Source organism: Gallus gallus, chromosome 3, assembly GCF_016699485.2.
Source record: "Gallus gallus isolate bGalGal1 chromosome 3, bGalGal1.mat.broiler.GRCg7b, whole genome shotgun sequence".
Taxonomy (NCBI): Eukaryota; Metazoa; Chordata; class Aves; order Galliformes; family Phasianidae; genus Gallus; species Gallus gallus.
The window spans coordinates 55810181-55837423 of record NC_052534.1 but is presented as its reverse complement, the minus strand read 5'-3'; the positions used below and the strand labels follow the sequence as shown (position 1 = coordinate 55837423).

The 27243-nt window shown below is 39.2% G+C and overlaps 1 protein-coding gene and 1 long non-coding RNA gene across 2 annotated transcripts in view; one reads left to right on the top strand and one right to left on the bottom strand.

Moving 5' to 3' along the window:
• SGK1 (serum/glucocorticoid regulated kinase 1) overlaps nucleotides 1-27243 on the bottom strand; it is a 71561-nt gene that overhangs the window by 37316 nt on the left and 7002 nt on the right. The window contains exon 2 of the mRNA XM_015284007.4: nucleotides 8458-8673. Coding sequence (XP_015139493.1) covers nucleotides 8458-8673 — 216 coding nt within the window. The remainder of the gene's footprint in view (nucleotides 1-8457; nucleotides 8674-27243) is intronic.
• Nucleotides 20026-27243, top strand: part of LOC107052996 — a 34679-nt gene continuing 27461 nt past the window's right edge. The window contains exon 1 of the long non-coding RNA XR_001465869.3: nucleotides 20026-20119. This is a non-coding gene — a long non-coding RNA (uncharacterized LOC107052996). The remainder of the gene's footprint in view (nucleotides 20120-27243) is intronic.

The following is a 27243-nucleotide window of genomic DNA, read 5'->3' as shown; positions in this document are numbered from 1 at the left end:
AAAAAAAAAAAGTAATAATAATTTGTCCCTAAATGCATTTATCTACAAAGAAAAACATTCTTTGTTGCATGGCAAAGCAAAAGCAATGTGGTTTCACGTGGCAGCTTGCTGCTAAGGATTTCTTAATTGTAATGTTTTGGATTCATTTTCAGTTCCTTAAAACTGGTGATTTCTAAAATCCCCTGGGTGTGACTCCCTCTACTTCAAGCGTGTCTTTCATAGTGGATCAGATGGGATGATGCTCCCACAAAGCTCTTTATCAGGAAAATGTGATATTTTTCTTCTCCAAAATTAATTCCCCAACATAAGCAAAACCAGTGCCTTCTTTGACAATAAGGCTCTAAAAGAGTTTTGAAAGAGTATATTATGAGTCTTGAGCAGTTTTATTGGCTTTCTTCAATAACAATATCAATATGGTGTGATACAACATAGCCATACAAATTCCTTTTTCAGCTGCACTGCTACTTTGGAAATAATTACATTTCCATTAATGCAAATTTTTAGAAGATTTGGCTTAACTTGTCTTTCAAATCCAGAGAGCACATTACAGAGACTCTTAATACATCCAGTGGTGACTACTCAAAGAGGGGGAAAGATTTAAGAAAATGGAAGGGGTATAACTGGATACATAGCAAGTGCACTGAGGAGTCCTGAGATGTGGGAATTGCATTGAATTACCTTAAATGAGCTGTATTAACTAACATTGTAATAGGATTTACAGAACACATGACTTTACTTAGAGTTCTTAGCCAATTATAACCTCTTGAAGTGGAAAATTCTGAACAAAAGGTTATCTGGAAATTCTAGTCAGAAAAGAGGTGATATTTATGAACTACAGAGGAGTGCAATAGTTGCAATGCTAACAATAAGATGAGAACAAAATTATTCATAGTGTTACTCATACTGAGTAAGACAGTTCGGATGTCTTGCAATATCTGTGGCTTCTTGGGATAGATAGGATGGTGTATATAGAGTAGCTGGAGGATGGAACAGTCTTTTCTTTATGGAACATGTTTTTGGGGCAGAAGTGCATTTCTTTAGAGAGAAACAACATATGAGGCATAGTCTTGCTGATCTTCAAAGCACTGTCTAGACAGGCCATGAAATGACCTTGTGAGGAGGTGAGGAGAGGGTTGTGAGCTGGACCAAGGAAGTACTCTAGCAGCGAGGAATTCAGGGAGGCTTCAGCTGAACCCTCCTCTCCAAGCAGTCCTCCTGGTGATACAGCCAGGTGGCACAGATGGCCTTGCAGGTGGTTCTACCTTTGTGTCTCCCTTCTCTCTGTGCAACCTCTGACCGTGTTATAGCATGGCTTACTAGTCCCTTGATGCATGGGACTGAATTTTGTTTTAAGTCCTGCTAAGATTGCTATTTTACCAACCTAGTGTTTTAGCTGCCTGAATTCAGACTTATGTACGTGTATGTGAGACTTGTTTTATCTTCAGTGCTGTTGCTCTGCAGGAGTGGACTATTAATTGCCTGTCAGGTTGTTTTTACGACCTTGTCACACAGTGCAACAGACTCCCTTATTTATCTTCTGTGTAGCACTAAATTATCTTCAGAATGAGCTATTCGAGGCAATGACTACAAGATGGGTAATAAATAGATTAGTATCAAACTCCGATAAGTGCAATTCCCATTGTCCTCACTAAACACAGCCTTTGAAGACCAAATGGATGTAATACAGTGTTATATGGTAAAAATATATTCTCTCCAAACAAAGTGCTTTCTGACTGGCTTTGTTCATCTTTAGCATCAGAGACTAGATATTGCCAGAAGCAGGATTCTGAAGAAATAAAGAACATTGTTCACTTCTGGTTAGTAAATCTCAACTTGAGCTGCTGTGTCTGGCTGGTTGCTTATCAGAAGTGAGTCTTGTCTGTCCTACGTGTCCCAAATTCTGTCCTACTGGGTCTGCCTCAGATTCCTCATACTCAGTGTGCTATGGTTTTGCTGGTTACTACCACCATTGGAGCAATGAATACATTTCTCCAGCTTCTCTATTAGCAAAGCTGCTTGAATCTGTGTGGAAAAGGTGCTAGATACACACAAGATTTTAAAAAAACAAGAGTGAGAGAAAAAGAGAGATATCATTTCCAGTCTAGGTACTGTGGAAACCCTGTGGAAAAATACATCATTTTGCAGTCGCAGATGTCCTCAGGGGAAAACTGTGACAGTTAGTTACCTTAAAATAGGAATTATTTTAATTATTATCAGCAGTGTTGAGCCAGCATGCAGAAAGGATGAGAGCATGTTTTTAAATTTTGATATTGACTTGTCCAATTAATTTACGAAACGTATGGCACTTGAACAGGCCTCCGATGGATGTACAAATGACTGAGTGCCTCACTGCATATTTGTAAAGGAGATGATTGATGTATCACATCATTTCTTTGAGTCATGGAACTGATTTATATGCTCTATGCTATAGACATCGCTTTGTCAGTTGGGACTGTAAAAACCCCTACAGGCAATTGTCTGCTATTCAGTCTTTGCCATTCACTGAAATTACACATAATTTTAGCCTGTGCATTTGCAAACTGTGCTTTGCTATTTCCATTTGAAAATGCTTTTGTGTTAAACATTTTTGACTCGTCTAAATAAATATTATCCATAATAACCCTATATCAATCCATTACAAAACCATGAAAGTACGTACTGCATTTAGATTTAATCCCTGAGACAAAGCCTGTTCACACCTCACTTGCATGAAGCTTTCACAGCTGATCCTCCCAGCTACTGAGATATAAGCAACAGAGAGGTCTGAGATTGCTTTTCATTCTGGTAAAACTATAGGTTCTACAGTGAAATCACATTTGAATTGCCAGTCTTTGGATATGCACAACAAATTCCTAAAATACAGACACCTATTGGCAGATATATAACCCTCTGCATATGGGCGGAGATATGTATTCAAATGTACTTAATTCCAAATTCCATTAAAAACCCATTAGTGCCACATTTATATCAACAGCTAAAAGAGCTTTAGTGCAGTCAGCTAGAAACAACTATTTAGGAAATAGCTGTAAGCTGTGCCAGTGAAAATGAGTTTTCCATTTGAGACTGTCAATTTGCAGGATTAAACTTCAACTTCAACTCGTGATGATTCAGAAAATATAAACTTTGTGCAGACAGAAGATGTTGACTGGAGAGAAGTATAAAATACCATCTACTCTGTTCTAATTGCTCACACTGAACAACTCACTTCTCTGAAATCCTCTTTTCATTTTCAGACAGTGCTATAACACATTTCTGGAGCTTAATTTGATTTGTGTGTTTACTTGTATATGACAAGTAAAACTGAAGCTATAGAGGTCCAATGGCAGTGGATTCGGAAGTTAAATTAGATAGACTATACAAATACTTTCTTTAATGGTTTTGGCATCCTTCTTCCTTTTGTCTATATTAGGAATACAATATGGCCAACAGAATTTCCCGACAGATTATCTCTCTCTGAGTACAAGACACAATTCCCAAACTCAGTAGGTTAAGCTCCTATCCTCCTGTCTTTATAAAAAAATACATAAACATACAAAAATGTAATAATATAAAATATACTCTGAAGTATGGAATAACTAAGTGTAAAGGCAAGAACATCCTACACATGAATATATTATACTCCAGCAGTAAGTTACTTTGATTCTTCTGTTTTGACAGGTAGTCCCAGATCCCTGTAAGTTTTATATTTAAATTCGGCTTATAAGGTTCAGTTTTCTATACTGTATAATAACACATTTTGTCATTCTATTTGTGCTTTATGGTAGCTTAAATACCATAGTAGTGAGGTACTCGAACAGTGGAAGTCCCGTCCCTGGAGACATTTGAGGCCAGGCTGGACCAAGCTCTGAGCAACCTGATCTTTCTGTGAATGTTCCTCTTCATTGCAAGGGAATTGGTCCAGATGATCTTTAAGGGTCCTTTCCAACTCCAGTGATTCTATAATTCTATTATGTGATTCTATACGAGCTAAGGGAAACTAATACAGTTTGGACTGCAATGCCTTTCCCAGACATTAGTTACACTGGTATTGCTAGGTGTATAGACAAGTTTTGTTTATTTCCTGTCTCCATCTGGAGCAGAAGTAAATCCAGCATTCCTCAGTGAATGGGCAGAGGGTCTGCTTTTCTGTATGTGGATGCTATCTGCTGAGCTACACTGAGCTAAGATCTTTACAAACCTTTTCACAGTGGTATCCAGGAATGCCTTCTGGAATAGTCTCTGTTAATTTAACATCCTGCAGTGTGTACCAAGTAGTTTTAATTATTCCATCAAAGTGCATTACGGTGTTTCTGTCTCTATCAAGTGTAATCTGCCATCAGGTTGTTAATTTGCCTAGGTTTATTAAAGCCTCTCACAGTCTTCTCCACGTTTCGTTTCTCTGAGTAATTCTGTTATATGACCTTTTTTTAAACTTTTTTTCTCCTTTCAGATAATATTTGTTGTGGTACTTTTTGCATATATTCATTCCAAGATTACTTGGAATCACATACTGGACTTTCAGGATTTTTATTTCCTCTGTTGTGCATGTGCATATGTTTGTATATTAATTAGTGCTTATCAGGGTATAAATTACATAAATTGGAAAAGGTGCCTCACTGCCTATGCAGATCATTAAAAATGGAGGACATTTTTCTAAAATGTGAGAAAATAATCTATCTTCCCTTTAAAAGCTCCATCAGATCAGTTCCCAAACTCTTTCTTTATGAGAGCTAGTCAGATATTTCCTTTTCTCATGTCATTTTCTAATCAATTGAAAGATATTTATTTTTATAATGTCCCTTTTTACAATGTATTTCACCTGAAGCATATTCTTACCTCATTTCATATGCAAGTTTCTAAAAGCCATGCATTATTTATAGGAGAGAATCAGAAGTAGAACTATTTCAAATAATTTCCCAACCTTTTCTGTGGGTACCTTTGTCAGCACTCCTTATGTCTGAAGCAAGATTTGAACTATAATAAAGTACTGAAATCTGACTGAAATGAAGAACTCTACTACCCATGGGAGCTTCAAAGATTTTCTAATAGTAAAATAAATTCCTGCTATCGATCTAGTAGTTGGTTCCAGAAGTGTCCTTCAGAATAATTATCTTCCAGTAAGTTACAAAGAACTCATCCAAATCGGTGGCAACACTGAATTCCCTGAAACTCTAAGCAAGACTTTCTTGATGCTCCTTTCAAAAGATACTGGGCATAGATGTACCTGGGAGGGTGGAGAAAGATGGTCTAACTCCCTCAACAGCCTCCATCTTATTTCTGCTTGTGTTCTCAGTGCACTGCCACTGCCAGATATGCAGTGAAGTGTGAAGAGACCAAATGTATTTTCTAGCTCTGCCCATCAGACCCACCACACCACACCTGATGTGAGGACAGATGCCTCCTTGGGCTGGCGGGTCTCAGTGCACTGCTCAGCACTGTCATGCTGTGTTGGCTGTGCCGAGCACACGTAGATGCTCCCAGCAATATAAAGTCACGTTGCTCAAAAGGAGTAAACACATTCATTTATTCTTTCCCTCCTCTCATCTCTTAGCTAGGGGCAGCATAGGGTTTTTGTCTAACTATGAGAAAAGATAGCTCATAACATGCAGGGCTTTGGTCTACCAGAATGAGATGTGTCCATGATGCTTCAGGACACATGCCAGCTGACAGATAGGGCACCAGGAGCTTTTTTAGAGAAAGAAGAGGAAAGAACAGAACAAGCCTTGAACCTAGCTGTTGGCTGTATTCGAGGGGAAGAAAAAAAAATAAAAGATATTTTCAGCTTGCTAATAAGGCCTGCTATCTTTTGTTTATTTAGAGGAAGGTCTGAAACAAAGCCATTACAATTCAGCGTAAGCAGCATACACATATTATGCAGGATAAAAAGGATTTTTTTTCTTAAATGAGTAAAGCCTACCTTGAGCAACTAAGCTTGATAAACCTTCACCTGAGAGATTTGAATCACACCCCATTTTCACCATGTTCACCTCTCCCAGTATAAGAGAATGTTAAGGAGGTCTAAAAGGTGCCAACCTGCTCTTTCAAAACCAGATTATTTGCACATCGTACTGCACTGCAGTTTATTTTGAAAGGAAATTTACCCTTCTCATCAAGCTGGTGGCATTTACACAATCTGAAGTATGTAGATACACATGCGAGGAGCAGGATAGCCATTGTAAATCATTACCCTGGCAGTGCTCCAAGGCCTCAGGGAGTCAGCTGTTGCACTGATAGAGCAGATATAAGCTTTACATAGAATTAATGTCAGTTAATGACAGTTACAATAATATACCTATGCCAGTTTTGTGAAAATTACCATTTTTTTTTTCTGGAAATACTTGAAAATTATCTAGTAACAGAGATGCAGTGATAATACATAATCATACAACTAATAGAGAGGACTTTGAAGAGGTTATATCAGTAATAATTTATAAACTCCAACTTACACATGCTCTAATAGAAAATCTTGGGGAGGTGAAAATGGAAGAATATAATAAGAAAAAGTCTCAACTTAAGACAATTTGTTTCAATCTAATTTATGTTAAGTCAATTTTAAAGACTCTACAACATAATTAGTATCACTGTAAAAAAGCAATAAAGACTTTTTCTCCTAGTTTTTTGTTGGAATTAAGACTAGATACACAGACACATGCTCCCTTGGGTGATGTGATTTAATCAGGTTGTTTTTTAAAAGGCTTTTTTCAAACTGATCAGAATTACTGAGATATGTCAGAGAACGTTTGTTGCCATGAATAAGCCCTTAATAATATTTCACAGCTGATTATTTTCTGAATTAATTTGTCCTTGAATGAAAGGAGAGGGTCAGTGGGACCCTTGTATGTGTCTGGGCACAGCAAAGGAGCAGTAATCACCTGGTGACAGCTCTGGAAAAACAGAGAAGAAAGAGTAAAGGGGAAAAAGAGACAGGAATTACCCAGCAGAGACAACTGGCATACTCCAGACTATCTGCTGGTTTAAGAGACAACCTTCTCTTCTCTTTGAAATATGGGCTACCTCTGCTCAAGTTCCTTGGTTTAGAGTGAAGGTAGTTATCTCACATTTATGCAGCTCTTGCAGTCATAGCCCCTGAGCAGGTCCTCACCCAGCAATTCTCTTTAAACCTGGAAAAGGTCAGGCCCTAGCTCCTTCAGTCTTTATTATTAAAAGCTTCCTGCATGGTTTACTGGAGAGAAAGAGGCAGTGACCTTACATTTAATCTCATCAAAGTCTCTGTGCTGTAACTTACTTAAAAGACTCCTTATTCAGGGTAGCTTTAGCCAAGGAGTCTTTTGCCAGACAATGTTATTTTTAAAGCAGCGTGCAAAATATCTCCTTGCTGCAGATTCCAACTGCTGACTAAGCAGACTCTTCACTGCCTGCAGAAAAGAGACCGAGAGAGCACTGAGGGAAACTGCCTATAGACAAATCCATCCCATATGCATGCAAAACCCAGTGGAAATCAGTCGTGAGGCTGTGCAGCTTGTATAGCAATACATGCAATTTATGGCAAGGCAAAGGACTTGCAGAATCCCCTCTGTTTGGTGTTTTATTTTTTAATGCTTCAGCCTGTACAAAGTTAATTTTCTACTAATGAAGTAAAATAGAAGAGTAATTAACTCCTCAGCTTGTGCATATGTTTCCCCCACATGCTATTCCCAGGTTTCTAGAGTGCACAGGACTTTCTCTTTTACTCATTGTTTGATTTTCTCTATTTAAAATGCAGCAGACATATAAAAAAAAAATGTTTCTGCTGCAAGATCTGCACTCACAGTCTGATAAATCCCTTGTCACATTTGCTCTGCTTTGTACTTGGAAAGACTCTTATTTGCTTTTTTTATGTTTATACAACGCTCTGTTTTTTTTTGTGTGTGTGCACTCTCTGAGTAGGGATGAGTCCACTGATGATGATGGTTTCTGAGCAAAACTTCCTGTTCTGCATTTGGCTTTTCTCCACAGGGCTTAGGTGGAGCTGGATGATGCATGAAGTCCATAGTCTGCCTCACAAAAGCTCCTCCTTAATCATTTCCAGTGAAAAGAGGCACTTCATCATTCACCTCTTCTTAGGAAAACTCCTTAAGCCATTTCTTTCTAAAGAGGAAATGTCACTGGGGGTGTTTGAGGCCAAGTAGAATGGGGCCCTGGGTAGACAGATCTAGTGGGTGGCAACCCTGCCCATGGTGGGGGAGTTGGAACTAGATGGTCTTTAAAGTCCCTTCCAATACATTCTATGATTCTGCGTCTCTATGAAGTAATGGGTAAAAAATGTGGTCTTTTACCAAGTAGAAAACAACAGGTTCTGTTTCTTATAATTATCTTGGAGAGATAGCATCACCTCTCCGTAGTTTGTGTAAAGGAGGGAAATGCTGCTTACTGTGGTTACCAATCAGTTCATACATTGTGAGGCTAAATCCTGGCCCTTTGGCCTTGCGCAGCCCCACTCTTAGTGAGAAACATGAATAGAAAGAAGGCCTTACTCACCTTGCTGCTTGGCTGGCTCTCCCAGGAGCAGGACTCAGTCTCCTGTGACATGACACCCCGGGGGAAGGAGTGGTCGCCCAGGCAGGTCTGGCATAGCGGGGCCTCCAGCTCCGTGTCCCCTGGCGGTAAGTGCATCACAGTGGGCCCTGGGTATTTGAGGCTAGTGTTTGGGTGCTTTTCCACGCTGACCATCGGGCTTTTAATCCACCTCCGTACCTGTCGACAGAGAAAGAGATTATGGACTCCTGTTGCATGCTTTATGGCAGAAGCTGTATAGAGCAGCAGCGGTTCTTATTTGGATAAAGGCATAGAATTGAGAAAATAATCAGATACCATGATGGGGTCAGATACCATGTAGACTTTGGTCAGTGAAGACCATGGGACTCTTTTATGCTGAGATTACTTGCTGCCCTGTGCAAGTCTATCATCAGTTTCTCTACAGCACCAGCTTTTCAGACTTCATAAAGATATTAAAGTATATGGTAGACTATTAGGAAGAGGAAGATAGCTACCCAAAGTGAGTACTCGCAGCCTACACTCCTTGTTCAATTCTCCTTGTTGACAGAAGGCAGTGTGTTTTCGCAGGTATGCAACAGCAATCACGTAAGTTTACTGCAGTCCCTTTTCAGCAGCAGTATCTTTTGTTCATCTCTGACTTAACATACCGTCTCAGACTTCTCTGAGCCTGCTGTCACCACATTTGAGGTCATTCTCTCCCGCTGACTCACCCTGGAGTTTGGCCCTGGCCCCTGCAAGCCTCCTGCCCTGCGTTTCCCTTTCCCCACCGCTCCCTGTGTGGGATGTTTTGCACTGTGTAAGAGAGGGCCTGACCATTCTCAGGGTGTCACATAAGCCCTGTGCATGTTGTTTGCTTCTCTTTCACTTCTCCCACTGTCTCTTCTATGCCATGGAAGTTGAACATGCTGGGCTTTCTGAGTGAGGAGCCAGAGACTCTCCTGAGCTGCTTTTTCAAGTCCATTTGTGTGATGGAAGCAAAGAGACAGCCACATGTTCTCTGTTACATTTACACTCAATCTGTTCAAAGCACAGTTGACAAATACACATTTATCTCCATTCCTATTTACTCTGCTGTTTGGACTTAGGATATGGGAGCATATGAGGATACATGCTCATGGACTGCGTGCCAGAGCAGCCTCCTGTTTGCTTTGTGGCTTGAAACTTTGGTGCATGGGAGCAGGGCAGCGTGGCTCTGCCTCACCCTGGGCTCTCATGGCTTCCACTGCAGGAAAGACAATAAAAGGCCTCATGCTTCATTAGGAGGTGATGTTTGCCATTAGAGGATGCTTTACATCAGGAAAATAAACATTTTATGTTACATTAGTCATGATTGCCAAGTGTTTGATTAGCAGTGGAAGTCTGTCACAGCAACTGGTTACCATGCTCACTTCTGGTAAACAAACAGAGGGAAACGTATCTAACCAGCCTTCTTTTGGTGATTCCACAGTGAGTGATATACCCACAGCTGCCCTACTATGCTGGACTGACGGAAATCTCAAGGCTAGGAACATTTTCCTTTCCTCTCTATGGAAACCAAGCAAATAGATGTCCTTCTGTGGGCAAACGTGCCACTTCCCACTGCATTCTCCATCTGCATTTTCTGCTGATGGACTGTATCAGCCCCAACTTCTGTGCTTTGGAGCATTTCTACAATCTCAGCCCCACATCCGCCCATCACGGATCTTGGATGCATTGGATGGCAGATCATGCTTTGGTAACATATTTTGTGGAATTTAAATCCAAATGTTTGAAGTTCTGTGGAATCATTTTTCCAGGATGTTAAAACCAATCTGTGGGTTTTATTGAAATCTTCTGCTCTCATAATTTCTAAATTAAATAATAGCACCGATAGATTGTTTGCTCACTGTTTTCTTTATCCAGATTTTTTTGGCCTCATGCTGATGGGTTGAAGTTGCAGGGGGTAGGAGTTATTTTTTTCAGATTTCATTTCAATAAACACATTTTGAAACTGATCTTTCGACTCTAGCAGGTTTTAACCACATTTATTTTGCCAAGCATAATTGTTTATATGGTTGTTAAGCACATCATTAAATATATTGCTCTCCCCAAGTAAATTCATGGCTGTGTCTTGATCAAGTTCCAGAACCTGATATGTTGAAAAGAATAATTATGTTTCTGCTAAAAAAAAAAAAAAAGCTTGATTTTCCAGTGTATTTAGTATAGCTTTATGACAGGAAGCATTCAGTGCATTGAATGTAATTTTTAAAGGAGTAAATAAGTGTTCATTTAAACAATAAATAAGTGTTCATTTTGACCTTTTAAAGTTACTCCTGGTGATGTTAAGTGTTTTCTCACCTGGATCTGCCTTTCTTCCACAACATCCTGCATCTTAGGTGATATATTTAGGGGGGGAGGAAGTGGGGGGGGGGGCAGGCAGGCAGCAAGTGTGTGTAAAAGAAGAACCAGACAAGGAGCATAGAGTAGGCTGTGTTTCCATGCCATACAGGGTACAGGTTCAGTTTTTCTCAAAATTTAAGGGACATGGACCAGTATTTTGTTCAAGACTGCTTGACTGCATATAGCATCAACGCAGGCAGGAATTCTAATACAAATTTTTGAGGCTTGAGATTTCCTTAGGCTGAATCATGTTCAGTTTTATATTTCCAAATTCATGACTTTTGTGGTATGTGGTTATTCACTAATTTCTGTCACAGCTTTATCTGCTGTGTCACTATTTTGTGTTTCCACTTACAAATCTCTAGTGTGCCCATGTATTGGGAAGCATTCAAAACATGACCTGGGTACTCCTGATACAACAACAGTTGTCTGTTTCAAGTGATCTAGTAGCTATTCCTCTTAATGGCAATGAAATACACATTTCAGTGGCATAATGGTCATAAATTAAAAATTACTGATCAGTGCTCTTGCTTGTGTGAATGGCAACGATGACAGAAAATAACAGAGCATGGATTTTAGTAAGCTGTGTTCAACCTAGTGTAGGTGGCACCTTCTGACTGCAGCATCAGCCATCTCTTGGGATAGCTCAGAGTGAATGCTAAATGATTTCTCTTGCTGCTGTTTATTGCAGGCTGACTCCTGGTTTTAACTCAAATGTGTACCTTTTTCTCTGAATAACTTTTTGTTGCTTAAAAACATGTTAAATTGATGTTTAAAGGTGTTAGCTCCATAATGAAAGATGAGAAAGAAGTATGATTACACTCATTGGTCTGGTCATATTGCTGCATTAGATACAACAGGGTTTGGGAGAAACTAAGGTGAGAAAATTTCTGCAGGAACCAGCTTTGAGACTGAATGGGTTAGCAGGAATTTTTTTTTTTTAGTACTTGAAAGCAGTTCAAGTAGGTTAGCCCTTCCAAAGTTCAAATGCACCTGCAGAGAAGAGATTTAATTCTATTTCTCTTCTGTTGAACTGGGCAACATTCATGCTCACAGACTTTCAGCCACATTCACTCAGTCTGTGGTGGTGCACTGATTTGGCAAAACTCAGCAAAGCCTCAAACCTGTGCTCTGCACCCACCGGTGAGATGCAGGCCTGGGGCTGAGCTGGCTGAGTACCTATGCTTGTTACTTTTAGGCCTGGTCTGCACAGATGTGTTAATGTTCGTTGACCTAAATATGAATTATTTAAGCACACAGCAAAGTGTTGTGTAGATGGCTTGCTCCAGCATTTACACAGGCTTAGTGTAGCGATTCACTTCATTTATCTAGCTTAAAATATCTGTTCTGATTCTGAATTAAAAGCTCCATGAGGACCTTAATAAATTTTACTAATCTTCTCTCATGTCATATCTGTGGCTGATTCAGACTAATGTCCTTCAGCATCCCTCTGAAGACAAACTCTTTGTTTGGCTTTTAAATATCACAGAAAAAGAAAATGTGCACAGAAGAGAATGATAGTAGCTACCAGTACTCAGAGTGGAAAACCTTATGATTCAGCACTGACTTTGATATATGTGCCCATCCACAATCATTGAAAATGTTGACTTGAAACTGGAAGCGCAAATTGGCAGCACCTCCATGTAGCCAGGCCAAAAGCAAACTTCTGAAGAAAAACAACTTCCCTGAGTTGAGCTCTGCAGGTCTCAAGTTTCTATTGAGGTTTGTAGATTATATATTACTTCTCAGAATGACTCAGTTAAGTTTATTGAAAGGTTATGCATACATGTTAGTCATTCAATTTTAAGTCTATGTTATAAGTTTTTGTCTAGCTTTAACCTTAATAGACCTAAAAGATTTTTATATATTTAATATTTATATTTACACTAGACAAGAGCCTTAGATCTATTGATCTCTATTTGACTTGGGCTATCTTAAATGTCAACAATGATTTCAAAGTGCAAAGCTTCCTTTGAGTTCCCACTTAAAACCTTTAACACTAAATTGCATACACACACACACACACAAAAACCAACATACTTTTGAAGAAATTTCTAACAATTGCTTCCCTGAGTGACAAAAACAGGAAGATTAGCAAGGAGTAGGGAAGTTTGTTATTTGGGGCAGTGTATGATGGTCAGATGCCACAGAGATAGTTGCATAATTCTTCATGGCTATGTAAGGTGTATTTGACTATTTAAATGCATTTTTTTTTCCTTAACATGGTATCCATATACCAGTAAATAAACTAGAGCCTGCTCCCAATTACAGGAAGCAATTCTGTTCTGAACTGCTTCTGAAGATTTCTGTACTTTCATTTAAAAAGCAAGGCTCTTTAAACCCTCCAGGCGATGTTATCCATCAGTACAGGGTATAAGCAGCTGGCTGAAATAATCAAAATAGAACTGAGTGGAACAGAAAAGTGCTCCCAGTTTCTTGGGCTCCTTCTTGACTGCAGCTTTGTTACTCCTTTTTTACACCAAAAACTCATATCCGCTAGAAATGACTTCTACTGTATGCCTAGTAGAGCACCCAGCAGCTTCTGGTTAAGCTATAATTGTGTTTATGAGATTCACTGTTCCCAAAGTAATCCTTTGAACGTGCAGCTTCCTAGGTCTATGCAGATGTTTTCGAGTCTCCTCTGCTGGTAGCATAAAAAACCTTTGCAGACAGTCAAAGCTGTTCAGTATTACTTTTTCTTGCAGTAAACAAAATTGATGATATTTTTGCCCATTCTTTCAAGAGAAGTGAGTTCAAAGGAGCGTTGCACACTCTTCTGGGATGTAGTCATCTGTCACTAATCCTAAACTAGATTGAAATATGACTGTTCTTGTCATAAATAAGAGAGTTACCTTAAATACACTTTTCCCAGCTGAGGCCTATAATAATGCAGAAAAGTGCACAAGTATTAAAAAAAAAAAAAAAAAAAAAAAAAAAAAGCTCTTTATTTCCTGAATCTTGTTTGCTCTAGTTTCTGTTTGCATTACTTGTTAAAAACACGATATCCAGCAGTGATAATCGCTCAGGCTAGAAAATTGCCAGATGTGATTAAATGAGATTTGCCAAGTTCCGACTTGAGTTGGAAAAACTGGAGTTTTTTCCACTCATGGCTTTTCCTCTTACGTAATAGCAAACAGATACAGCTTTTAATTTCACGTGGCTCCGTTGTCAATGGCATCAGTCAACTCAGCACAATTTGTACTTTAATCAGGTATTCATAAGCCAGTCCTGATCACTGTAATAATGAACAATATTTTCCACAAAAGAAACACCAGTCTTCTCTTGGGAGTCTGCTACTGGTGCAGACGTGGCTTTGGCTGGAGTGAAGCAGCTGCCAATGGCACCTGTGGAAATTCTTGGGCATCCTCACTTCTTGTATCTGGGAGCTCTGGAAAGGTCATTGATTCTCAGGATAACTTTGGGCTGGTTTGCTGACTTCCCAGCTATAGGCTTGAGTCTCAGTGGTGCTGGAAAGGAAAAGATACCTCGTGCAGAGACGTATCATCTTGCAAGATTAGGTCCTCTGTGAATGTGAGGATCACTAAATCCCAGTGCCTGCTGCAGGCTTCTGATTTTAGTAGGATTTAGTAATATGAATAAATATATTCTGGAGATAAAATCTTATAGACCACTGAAGTATGTAAAATTTCAAACATTTACTAAATACTGGGGGTAAATAATTCTGGAATAGGTTAATAGACTGTTGAATTCCACTTGGCGGCCCAGTAAGTATCAGCCAGTTCTCAGTGAAACATCACACCTGTCAACACAACAAGTATCGTATTTAATCTGACTGCCTGTGCTACCAGAGTACGACAGCATTTTCTTCATCTGAAATTTTGGATAGGCTTTTTTTCCCATTTTTGTGTAGGACTGGAATAAACCACTCAGTGTGTGTTTGAACTGTTCTGTATTTACATATCCATTTTTCAAAAATGTCCCTGATTGCATCAGTTCATAAATTTTATGGCTCTCAGTCAGCTACTATTTAGTCTACATGTTGCCCTGCAAAGTCTCTGGGTATCCATTCCCCACCAGACAGTATTAAATTCCTTAGCTGTGATCTAGGTCTGTGCATGTGTGTGTGTTCTAGTTTTGCCTCCGAGAGATATCAAATGCACTTTTCTCCTTCTCTGATTGCAGTTCACCTGATCCCTTCTTTCCTCTTCTTGCATTATCTAATTGCACCTTGAACCAAGATTTGAATTTTCATCCATTATGTAAACTGTAGGTGGACACAGAGCTCTTGGAACTATCTCCCAGAAGCCTTGGGGGCGACCGTCAGGAAACCTATTTAAATTACAATTAGGGAGATTATGGAATGAAAAGCTCCATTGTTTAAACTGTATGCAGTCATCCACTTAAATGGAAAGTGGTAAATGAGAGGCAGGCTGATTAATGCCCAGGCTGAGATATATCACTACTCTCTAGCTGGCTTCAACATTTAATTTGTCATGTCCCCTAGGAAGTGCAGCACAGCAAAAGAATCAGTTTGTCAAATCACCTCAAGCTATTTTCTTCCCTCTGGAGCCCTGAAACGTGTCACTTTGTTGATTAATAATCACATTTCATTTTATAAAGGAAAGTGAAGGGCAACTCTCTGCTTAGTCATCATTTGCCGCTCTGTGCAAGCCAAAAAGCTGCTTGATAAATGCAGGCTGAAGCCAAATAACAGAGCATATTTCTCCACTTTGGCCTAGATGAACATGGTCTGGATTCACAGAATTCAGCCATCCAAACGTGACAGGAGAAAGGCTGCCTGCATTTGAGGGAAATCCTGGGAAGGATGAACAGTCATAGCTCAGGTGGCAAGATGCAGGGAATGATGGTGATGTTTACATGGATTCCAGTACACTTCAGTCACCAGCAGGACAAGGCAGTACAATTCTTATTGGCACGTGTTCCTCTGAGCGATCGGGGAGGCTGTCCCAGTTCCCTGGGGTTTACTTTCCTTTGCTGTTTTATCATAAATTCTTCATTACCTCATTGTGGAGAGCCTCCACCTTTGTGGTTGCCCATAGGTATTACTCCTGTAAGTATCACAAAGAAGAGCACATGACTGTGTATGTAATGGTTTTGAGAGATGTCCTTCATGATCATCCTGGCATCCCGGTAACTACTTCAGCCATAAAAGCTGAATTAGAGGATTGACCTATTTTAGTTCTTTTTCTTTAAATTGTCAGGTATAATGATCTTGTAAAGTCTCCATCTGCCTCTGCCTATATGGCATATAGCATATAGCTCATATAGCCATTGGCAAGCTGGTTTATTGTAAACGTCCATTACTCCACAAAGCTCAGTGCCCTTCAGCTCATGTCTGCGGGTTTCCTTCTATGGAAACCAGCATGCAGGGAGGAGGACACATTTGTCATAGCATGACAGGAACTGGCACATATACCTGGGTATGAGGGCTGGAAAGTGTTTGCAAGTTCTCCAGATCCAAGTATACACCTTTGGTACATGCTGAGGGTTTGACCTGTCCTGTGCCATATCTCTGTTCAGGTTCATTCTGTCGTGGTAAACATCTCAGGCTTTTGTCATGGTTTTGTCACGGTTTTTAATCAGCACTTCATTGCTATTTGCACACACACCCACTTTCCCACACCAGAATATTTCACTTGCTGTTACAGCATCTGACAGAAATCAAATCTAAGAGGAAACATAGTAAATGTTTCTATACTTCTTGTCACCAGAGTTAACACTTGAAGTAAATATGGCATATTTTTACAACCTTAGGTGTGAATGACATGTCTCTAAGCAGCAAGTCAGCTAAGGTGAGATTCTTAGAAAATTATGTCAGCAAGTGACTGCAGACAGGCACCAATCCCAAAAGATGTTGAGTACAAATGTGACTGAGAAATGTGAGCTCCTCTAAGTAAGTGTTCAAGTGTTCCTGCTGAACAAGTTGAATACATGAAAGACAAGGCACGAAGAGTAGCAGAAAGCTTTGGTACACCAATAATATCAGTAACAAGGATAAAAAAAGTAAAAGCACATAGACAACTGCCTGGCTGATTTTCCTGTTCCACTCAATAGGAAAGTTCTTGCCAGCTCAAATGGTGCAGGAGAAAGTCTGTAATGCTCACATTTCACATTGATTGCTAAATTGACTTTTGCTCTGTCCTCTTATTGAATGGTTGATTTGTTTGCAATGTGGCACAAAGAAATTTAAACAACTGAACAGGCACCACTTAGGATTTTCCACTCTTCCTTCCTCCTCTGTTGTCCTTGATAACAATCGTTAGCCTCATGGGATTATTTTCTTTGTGAATAAATAAATAACTGATGTGTTGGAATCAGGTAAGAGTTCTTGGATCAATTGTAAGCACTGATGGCACTTGTTTCTACAGGACATAACACAATAGATTCATTGTCCACACTGATGTATAAACACCCTCTCTCTGCACATTATGTCAAAGAGGAAAACAAAACAAAATGGGGTTTATTGTGTACGTACAAATCTAATCATTCCAGGCTACCAAGTTTAAAAATGCTTTTCATCTAGATGAAATAAAAACAACATGAACAATACACCCCCAAATTCTATTCAAATCATTCAAGGCTTCTTATTCGTACCTTCTCTTCTCTGTTTTAACTTCAGTAAACCTAGGCAACGTTTATTTTAACTCCTGCTCTGATAAACACCACATCCCATGTCTATCAGTCAGAGTCACAAAGCAGTTTGCAAGCTTCTGTGATCTTCTAAGTTATATATAGGGGCCAGGAGATGCAAGTTCAGAAGAGGAAGGGCTGCAAAGGTACAAACACGAAAACAAGGCAGAGGAAAACAAAAATATCTCACTGTGCTTTTTCTCCTTTAAATATATTCCTTCAGTTTCCTCATACAGTAATTGTATTGCATCCTTCAGTACTCTTAGGCTAAAATATACAGCACTGTAAAGCTTAGCTGCAGTATAAGAATAATGGCTGCAGTGGCAGGGAACAATTGATGACTGGATGCAGTACCAAATCCCATTCAGTAATCATCCTTAGCTATTCAGTCAAGAGTATCATGCTTTTCAGAGGAGTGAAGCACATTCTGTAAGGCCTTAATTTAATAACTTTCTTATTCATAATTTACATCTGATACTTTACTTTGCTTAACTTATATTTGAGTTGGCAGAAGTTGATTGATAAGACTTGTTATGCTATACTTCATACCGTCCTAATTTTTTGTAGATCTTAAAGGTATCCAGGATCATTAGATGAGCTGATTTGGGATACCTAGTCCCGGCCCTGAAAGATAAACATTTCAAAGTATCCACAGAGCTGCAAGGAGAACCATGTGCCACAGAAAGCTGCAATGTGTCTGTGACGGCTGCAGGTGGGAGATGCCTGTGTTTCACAGGTTGACTCCCTTGCCAGACAAATCTGGTCTGAGACTTGGCAGCTGGGACCCAGGCAAGCTCTCCCGTGCTAAGCTCATGGAGGCAGGTCGCCTCACCCCAGCCAGCAAGCTCTGCGGTGGCCTTCTTCACCTGGCAGATCTGTGTGTAACACAGACAGACTTTGTTCTTCCTTTCCTGAGTCAAATGAGCCATGTTTGCCTACAGGTATATATGCCAGGAAAACATCCACTATTTCTCCTCCAAGCTTTTTCTAGTGGTTAAGTTGCCCTTGCTTTTGAGTTGCTGAGAAGAGTGTTTGAGCAGAAACATAAAGTCCTAAGTGATCAAATTAGCCATTTTAAAATGACATTGACAGATGCCTGCACAGCAGCATGTGAGGAACCAGCTCCTTTAAATCAGCTTTCAAAATACCATTTTATTCAGAGATACACAAGAACTGCCTTAAACTACCATCTTCATTGGGGATTTAGTCGAACCTGCGATAAAGGAGGAGAAGATTTTGTAATGAGAGAGTTTGACGAATATTTTCAGTGCCGAATGTAATCAGTTCTTTTAAGATTGTTCATTGATTATTCTTCTTAGTTTTTCCCAGCAGAGATGATGAAAATGAGCTTATGGGAAGCAACACCATTTGATACACATTGTGTCACTTTAGGAAAACACATAGTTCTGAATTCTTCGGAAAGCAAGCATGCATATCCCTGTAACAATTGCATGGAGTGAAAGTAAAGCTCCTAAATACAAGAGACTCTTATGTTGGTTAACAGTTCAAAACTTTCTGGGCATGATATTCTTTTAAGATAAGCAATGAAATCTAGCTCAGCTCAGTCCATCTGAAAGATGGACCTAAGTTTTATGGCTTTTTCTGCTCCCAGAGCAGCAAGTAACGTTTATTTTGAGTCACATTAGGAGAAAACTATTATTTTCCAGTTACTTTTCAGTCTACTCTGAAATTTGTTTGAATTTTTACCAAGTTTCCCTTTTCTCTGTGGAGACTGGTTGCCTCCATCCACTTGAAGAATGGCTCTTAGAGACTCTCTTGGAGAGTGAGAAATGACTCAGTGCTTCAAAAACAAAACAAAATATAAGAAGAACAAACAAATGTGAAACCTCATCCCATTGCAATTTTCTTTACCTATAAAACTACAGCTGTTTCAATTTGTGAAACCTAGTAATTTCTCCTGCACCTGTCAAACCTGCCTGGCATTTCAATAAATTGCTCCACATGTTGTTTTTCCTCATATTTTAACATACCTTGAGAAATATGGTTTTCAAATGGGCTAAGTACAGACAAAAAGCAGTTAGTCTGAGTAAAGAGACATTTTCAAACTACCAGTCATAAACAGTCATTCATATGTATTAAAAAAATAAAAGTTCTTCAGTGAAAAATGTAGTAACAAATGTAAACCAGACAAATTTGAGAAGTATGGAAACAAGGGAAGCTTTCTTACTGCTGTTTACATTATTTCCCCTCCTTAGCTTAGTGTTTTTCCACAGGCACACTTGCATTCACAAGAAATGTATTGCCCAGCACTTTTATTCTTTGTGGTCTTCATCTCATGAGAAAATGATTTCCATGAAGATCTTTGTTTTAGAAACACAACCTGAAGTGTAAGTCACCAATAGTGACTCATCAGCTTGAGGGCTGGAGTCTCCCACATGCGAAGGTTGTTAGTTTTGGGAAGCCTGTGACTGAAGCAGCTTGTTTTGAGTTTCATTCCACATGCTTGGTTGTATGTGGGTTTTCTTTTGCCTAATTCTTTAAAAAAAAAAAAAAAAAAAAAAAAAAAAGTAAAGTCATTTCAGGCAAAAGCTACTGGAAGCTAACACGTTTTTCCTCTTAGGAAGTCAAATTTTTTTCAGGGTTTGAGGCCGATCCTGTTAAAGAATAACTGTGACATCAGGGAGAAGTATCTACTGGGGAAAATACTCTGCAGGTAGGACGATGTATATGATTTCAGTTAATTTTGTAGATCATTTTTCAGGACTCTTAGTCACCAACGTAAACTGTTATGTCAAGGAATAACTGGAATAGTGAAAGAAGTACCATTTTGCTTAAAGCATTACCTTCATTTAAAGCAAATTGAAACTGAATAAGGGAAATAGGAGGAAGTGCCTCAGACAGACATGTTAGCCAGGTTTTTAAATGGACTGAATAGTTTTTCTAGTAATGTGACCATGAAATAAGGGAATTCAGACCACAGCCTAACATTGTAGAGCTGGCCAGTGACTCCTTTGCCAAAGAGAACATTTTCTAAAGTAGTAATTGCACCAAACTACATAGCACTTGGCTCCTTCCAGCCCCTGCAACTCTTACATCTCACTGGGAATGTGGGGAGCCTGGGTTCCTGGTGTACCTGACTTCAATTAACCTGGTAGAGCCAGTGGATTACTTTTTAGGTGGCACACCTATGACAATAAAACCTGGCATATATATCTGTATCTCACATTAATGCATAGATCTCAAAGACATTTGGGTCTTGAAGCTGCTGAGGTTTTATAAAGCTCACGTAAGTTCCTCCAAGAACTTCATACAGCATAGTTCTAGGCTGGATTCTCCATCAGCCTGCAATGAAGGTGAGACAGTCTTTCCCTTTATCTCTGTATGAGCCTATTAGTCCACAGGCTAATAAACTGGGAAGGTCCAGGTGGGAGAAATTTGGTGAAAAGGAAAAGATTTATTTATGTACCTAACTTCTGGAGGACTGCCAGAGTGCTTGGAACTAAACAGAAAGAGAACCTCTTAAGGCTCTTGTCATATCTAATTACAGTTCTTTCAGGCTTTGCATACACTGAATAATTGGGGATGGAATGAACAATCTCTCCATAGCTCAGATCTTTTTTTTTTTTTTCACTTTAGCATTTTTAAATTAATTTTGAATGCAGAAGGAAAGAATTAATTTGGTCTGGGCAAGAAGTCCTAGAGCAGTCACCTCGGCTCCCTTATCACTGTACTCAGAAGTGCAGAACAAAAAAAGAAAATCCATAAAAACTAAACGTTCGAGTCTGAAATGAGATTTGTTCTTCTCACAGAGGATGGGTGCAGAGTATACATGGGGAAACTGTGGGCTCAAGAAGAAATGTGCACTAATGGAATGTTCTGACAACATAATCAAATCTCACAGTCGCCTTATCAAAAAAATAGATCTTCCATCTCCTCAAAGTGCATTGTAACTCCTGATATGCACTAGAGAAACACTGTCAAATTGAAATGGAGGGGCTAAAAGAGAAGTGTCAGGGCCAAGGTAATGAATGGAGACTCCAAGTTCCCTCCTGAGCCTGCATTTCTTCTTGGCTCTCCATCTCTCAGAGGGACTTGGCAGTGACAGAGGCCTTGAGCTAGGGGATGATTGTGTTTAACATGCTGCATGAAATATTACACCTAAAATAACCATAGTAAAAAGAGATTTTAAGAAAAATGTGTGGATCCTTTTGTGATTCATTTCAGTTTGCTCAGATACACCACCATCCATGATGTGGCATCAAAATTCACCATTTCATGGGGCAGGAAGAAAAGTGAGAATAAGGCAGCATGTGCATATGTGTATGTATGTACATACATATCTATGCATGCTATGCATTAACCTGCATATGCATACACTGTTAGGTCAAGATCTTGGACTCCTTTGTAAAATGCAGTGAGGGTTGTGGGTTTTTTTGTTTGTTTGCTTTTTTTTTTTTTTTTTTTTGGTCTGGAAATATTTTGTGAAGGAAGTGCAGAAAAATTTCTGCAAGTCTAACTGGGGAACTTTAGTAGAATAGACGATGCTATGTGGTTGCCTTGATAGGGCCCAAATGGTGAGCCTACACCAAAACTAGCAGACATGTTCCCAGTTTGTCATATACTCTGAATGATCTGTAGGTTATCGGATAGAAGAGAAGATACCTTATTCCCTATATATACCTAGAGAAGTGATGCCCAGAGATGTTATGCCTAGCTACATCAATGCAGCCAAGAATTTGGTTGCAGTGGTGACTGGTCTAGACTGATGTCATGGCATCAGGAGGATCTTTTCTTCCCCACCAGGTAAAGATATATTCTGTTTAAAATCATATAAAATCAAATAAAATCTATTTGTTTGAGTAAGCTGGTTGTTTCATTTGAAGTAGAGCCAGGAAGAATGAACCAGAACTGGGATAAAGACAGAGGAAATCTAATCTATGGATGGATCAAAAGCCCTGTCATTAGAGAGGCAATGGAAATAGTCATGTTGTTTGATTCTCTGAAAATGCCATAAAACTGCCAAACCTTTAAAACAGTACAAATGATGAAGATCTTACCACACATTCTCTGTGCTTTACTCAGTGTGTAAAGGAGTCTAGCTAATCCATGCCAGATCTTGTGAGCCCAGTGACCAATTAACACCTCTGGCTGAAGGCTATATCTTTACAGTGCAAATCTACAGAACTCTTAAGCACTGAGCCATATTTAGGTTCATCTATTTTTTGAGAAGTCAAAATTAACCCTGACCAGTAGTCTTAAAAGTCCTAAAAATACTTGGTTATTAATCAATGTCACTTACTAATTTGCTATACAAACTAGAAATCACGTTGAAGTCAGTAATATCACTGAAGAAAGGGGTAGTGTTTCCATGAAGCAAGAGAGATAACAGTATGGAGCCATGATTCAAACTGAACACACATCCTGCAGGCACAGTGTAGGTACAGTGCTTTTCATTACACCCAGTTTTGTGGCCTAAGAAGGAAAGGCCATACTACTAAGCTAAAGATAGCTTTGGTTTGGGGCACTGGAGCTGAACACAAGCTGATATAACTGAACAGAACTCTGAAGGTATTTCTCACATAGAGATTACTGCTTCCATTGCTCCATGCGTGCTCTGGACTAGTTAGTATTTTGGAATAGTTACTTCTGTGTCACAGCTGAGTTTGCTCATCAAAGTCAGTTCAGACCAAGATAATTGCAGGTGTGCATTTTAGTCACATAAATGCATATGTCTTTCTCTTTTCCAAGGTGCAATAGAGTAGGGTGAGATCCTGGTTACATGGATCAGCATGTAACAGGCAGCAAGGTTGTTGTATCAAATAGCAGAATGAAGGACTGTGAGTTAAAAAAAAAAAAAGAAGTTTGATAAATTTTTCAGCATTTCATCCTGATCATGGTATGTGGGTAATAATCCTGAGCATCTAATCAGAAGACAAAGATTAATGACTGTTTACATGGGTGGATAGTGATAGGACAAGGGGGAATGGTCTTAAATTAAGACAGAGGGGTTTAGGGTAGATATCAGGAGGAAGTTCTTTGCTCAGAGGATGGTGAAGCACTGGAACAGGTTGCCCAAAGAGGTTGTGGATGCCCCACCCCTGGAGGCATTCAAGGCCAGACTGGATGTAGCTCTGGGCAGACTGGTCCAGTGGCTGGCAAGCCTGCATATAGCAGCAGGGTTGAAATTAGATGATCATTGTGGCCCTTTTCAACCCAAACCATTCTATGATTATGAGAATCTGATACATTTTTGTTGATTTCATGAACCTTTCTCCAATATGAGATCAGGTCTCATTTATGTGACTACATATTCTCGTAGAACATAGAGATACCATTTTATTTGAGGGTCAGAAATGATGTTTTGAGCACTGTGCTCTGTATGACTATCACCATAATTATTTTTTTTTATTATTATTATAATCTACGTAACATTTAATTTCAAGTATTCTTACAGAGAAACAATATAAGGCAATTTAAAAGAGTTCAAACACGAAATGAATCACAGTTTGTAATCACTAGCTGCAAGGCATAAGTTCCTGATACTGGGCATTGTCCCAAATGCATAACTTCAGCAGCAGCATAGCCGTTAACTTTATTATAGGTTTTTATATCACAGGCTGTCCTCCTCCAACATTACTTTCCATTATCTTTTCTTAAGATGTCTTATAGCTCTTCTCTGCGTCACAGCCCAGCAGTTAGTCAGAAAGGTTTTACACACAGGATTCCTACAGTGATTTTGTTCCCATAGTATAGAGGTTTTGTCCAACACTACAACCAGAAAAGATGAGATTACAATCTCTGTTCTGATAAGGAGAACTACTTTAATTTGATCTTTTAGAAATGAGGAATCTGAAGTTTTGCATGAATCAGAGTATGTCAGATAATGAAGCTATTTTTCAAAATATCATTTCTTTTGAAGCAAGAAATAAATTATCATTAGTCAAATTCCAACCCACTTACAGCTAAACATGTAAAAGTTTAGCAGTTTTTCATCAGACAAGTGCAGGAATCTTTAAGTAGAACAAAAGATACTTTAAATGGGAAGCAAAACTTCAAGCCAGTTTTGAGATGTATTTTTGGATGAGGTTGTTGCAATACATCTACAAGTTGTATTGCTGACCTGCAGTTCAAGCATTTGTATTAATAACCTGCTTTACTTACTTCTGCTACACTCATGAGGACCTTTAACCCCCAGAAAAAAAGCAGACTTTGTAAGAACTGATAGAAGCAAGATAGACTAGCAAATATCAAATATAAACAGACCAAGAAGTAAAATATAATATATCTTACCCATCTGTTGTTGCCAAAAAATAACTCTCTCCAGATCAGTCATATAGAAATCATTTTTATAGCAACAGTAGTCTGTGATTTTTTCTGTATTACCTGGGTTCATGAAGCCTCTACTAAGATTCAAATCTGACAGCTTTAATCTGTGTAGAAACTCAGTCTCTTTTTCTCTTCCTCAGAGAGCTTGCAATCTGGGCAGGTGACCAAAGAATGCCTACTAGGATAACTGAGGTGACCTCTCAGCATCAAACAATGGATCAGTCAGGGGGAGAAGCCTGTTTTCTCGAGTCTGATCTCTTTAGCACCCAGTATTAGTACAAGCTGGCCCCTTAAAAATGCCATCTGAGAAAGATCCAGCTGCCTGAGATGCTGGCATCATGCTGTTGTAAATGGGTGAGAGCAGAACCTTCCTGCAACATGGAAGCTGGGGCATCTCCCAGAACCAGGTCACATCTCAAGGCAGCTGGCAGCAGCACAGTGGATGCAGACTCCCCCCCTTTTCTTTTTAGGGTCTCTTTGAATGTTTTGAGGGACTATTCATTCATATTCCTCAGGAACTTTTCAGAAAACGACTGAACCCCCACTGCATGCTTTGTACGTATTCAAATATATACAGCCCAGAAAAGCACAAGCAATTATGTTAGGGCATCTGAACAAATGGTCCCTTGGCAAATGAACCATATTTTTGACAGTATGTACTGCTTCTAGTTGGGAAGTAAAACTGGGTTCCATTGGTGATTGTACACATCTTAGAACTGTCTACCCATATGTACAACAAAAAGAAGCAGCCCCTGCCCCTGTACACAGCTCACCATCTGTGCTTCTGATGCTACATAGAAGTTTGCATACTGGGGGGCTGCCTGTGGGAAACATGAGAGGATTGAAATAAGCAATGTGTTACAGAGAACAGCAGGCTCCAGTCTCGGGCTGTCACCTCTTCAGCCATATCCTGATGCATCACAGCATGGAAACAGGCTTTGGCCATGCTGAAAGACACTTATAATACAAACATGCCTCTTGACACTTTTTACTTTGTAGGGCAGAATCTATGTTTGTCAGGCATTTTTCTCATTGTTCAGCTCATTAATGTGCTTATTCTTAATGAGCTGAATGGATTGGAAATCATAGCTTTTCAAACTTACCACTGTACTTTACCATTGTCTGTTGCCACTCTCATATGAGCAAGACTGTCAACTGGTAAGAAGGAATTTCTTAGCATTTGAAAAAAGTATTTTATTTTGGTGCTTGTCTCATTAAGCTGTTTAAAGCTCCTGAATATCTCCCAGTCAAAAGTTTACCCTACCAGACTTTCACTGCTGTCATTTCAAGAAAAGGAGATGTCTTCTTTCCCCTTCTAGTAGGGACAGAGTAAGGATCAGGAAAGAGCAGTAACTTCTGTCCTTTATAATAGCTTGTCTAATTGATGGCATTACCTACTTCTTCTTTGTCCACTTATTTATGAAATGAGAATGATTTTTCTACCTCACTGGTATATTTTGAGACTTGGTTAATTGCCTGCAAGCTGATTTGGAAACCTGTCAATGCTGTATCTTCAATAAACATTAAAATGTATTGATCTCAGAATTATTCCTTGTTTTTTTTTTTTTTTTTTTTTTTTTTAACCATCAATATTTAGTAATCCTTCTGGAAAAACAACTGTTGTAAATAACATCCACCAGAAATTATTTCCTGATTGCATATTATTTAAGAAAAAAGCCACCTGTGTTATCAATTTAGTTTTGCAAGCTGATTTCATGCATTTCAGTCTTGCATGTTTTCCTGTTGTATTAGCATGTCTGTTTACATGTTTTTCTGCAGAGATTGTTGCTCTACTTCCACTTTATCCTTCCCTACCCTAGCCAAATTATTAAAAGGATATAAGCTTTCCCCTTACTTTCAATTCTCTGATTCCTTTCTCCATGGACGTAAACTTTGATCTCTCCCAAGCCTGTAACCTTTGTTAAACCATGTCTTTAAAGTAGTTTGCGTATTACTCTGAATTCTTAGTGCTTCTCAGCCTCTACATATCATATTTATTACTCCCCCCTTTTGGCTGAGGAACTACATTGATTTTTCAGAAGATATAGCTGTTGGTTCTCTCAGTAGCTCACTTTGCATCAGCTCTTTCCAGAGAGCCAAGGGTGTCCAGAAACTTTTGCACTGCTATTCTTGCTGGCAATTCCTTGCATCACAATGTTTTTCAGACAGTTTGGATGTTCAGACTGAGGTTAAATGATACGGAGGGTGCTTAGTTGAGTTATGATAGCAATGACATCACTGTGTTTGGGGTAGGATTGCTCTAAGAATTTAACTCCAGATGCTATGGCCTTTAAATCGGTGCTAATATGAACTTGGCAGAAGAGTCAGAGATCTCATGGCTGGCCCTTCTCCAAACAGAAGTCATGACTATGAAGTACTCTGAAGGCATGTAATGAAGAGAAACCAAAATAAGGTTCAAGCAATATCTAATCTGATCTTGTAAGGAATGATCCAGAGTAGACCCTAAGAGAAACCTCCCCCCCTACTTCTACTTCATTAGTGATGGTGGAT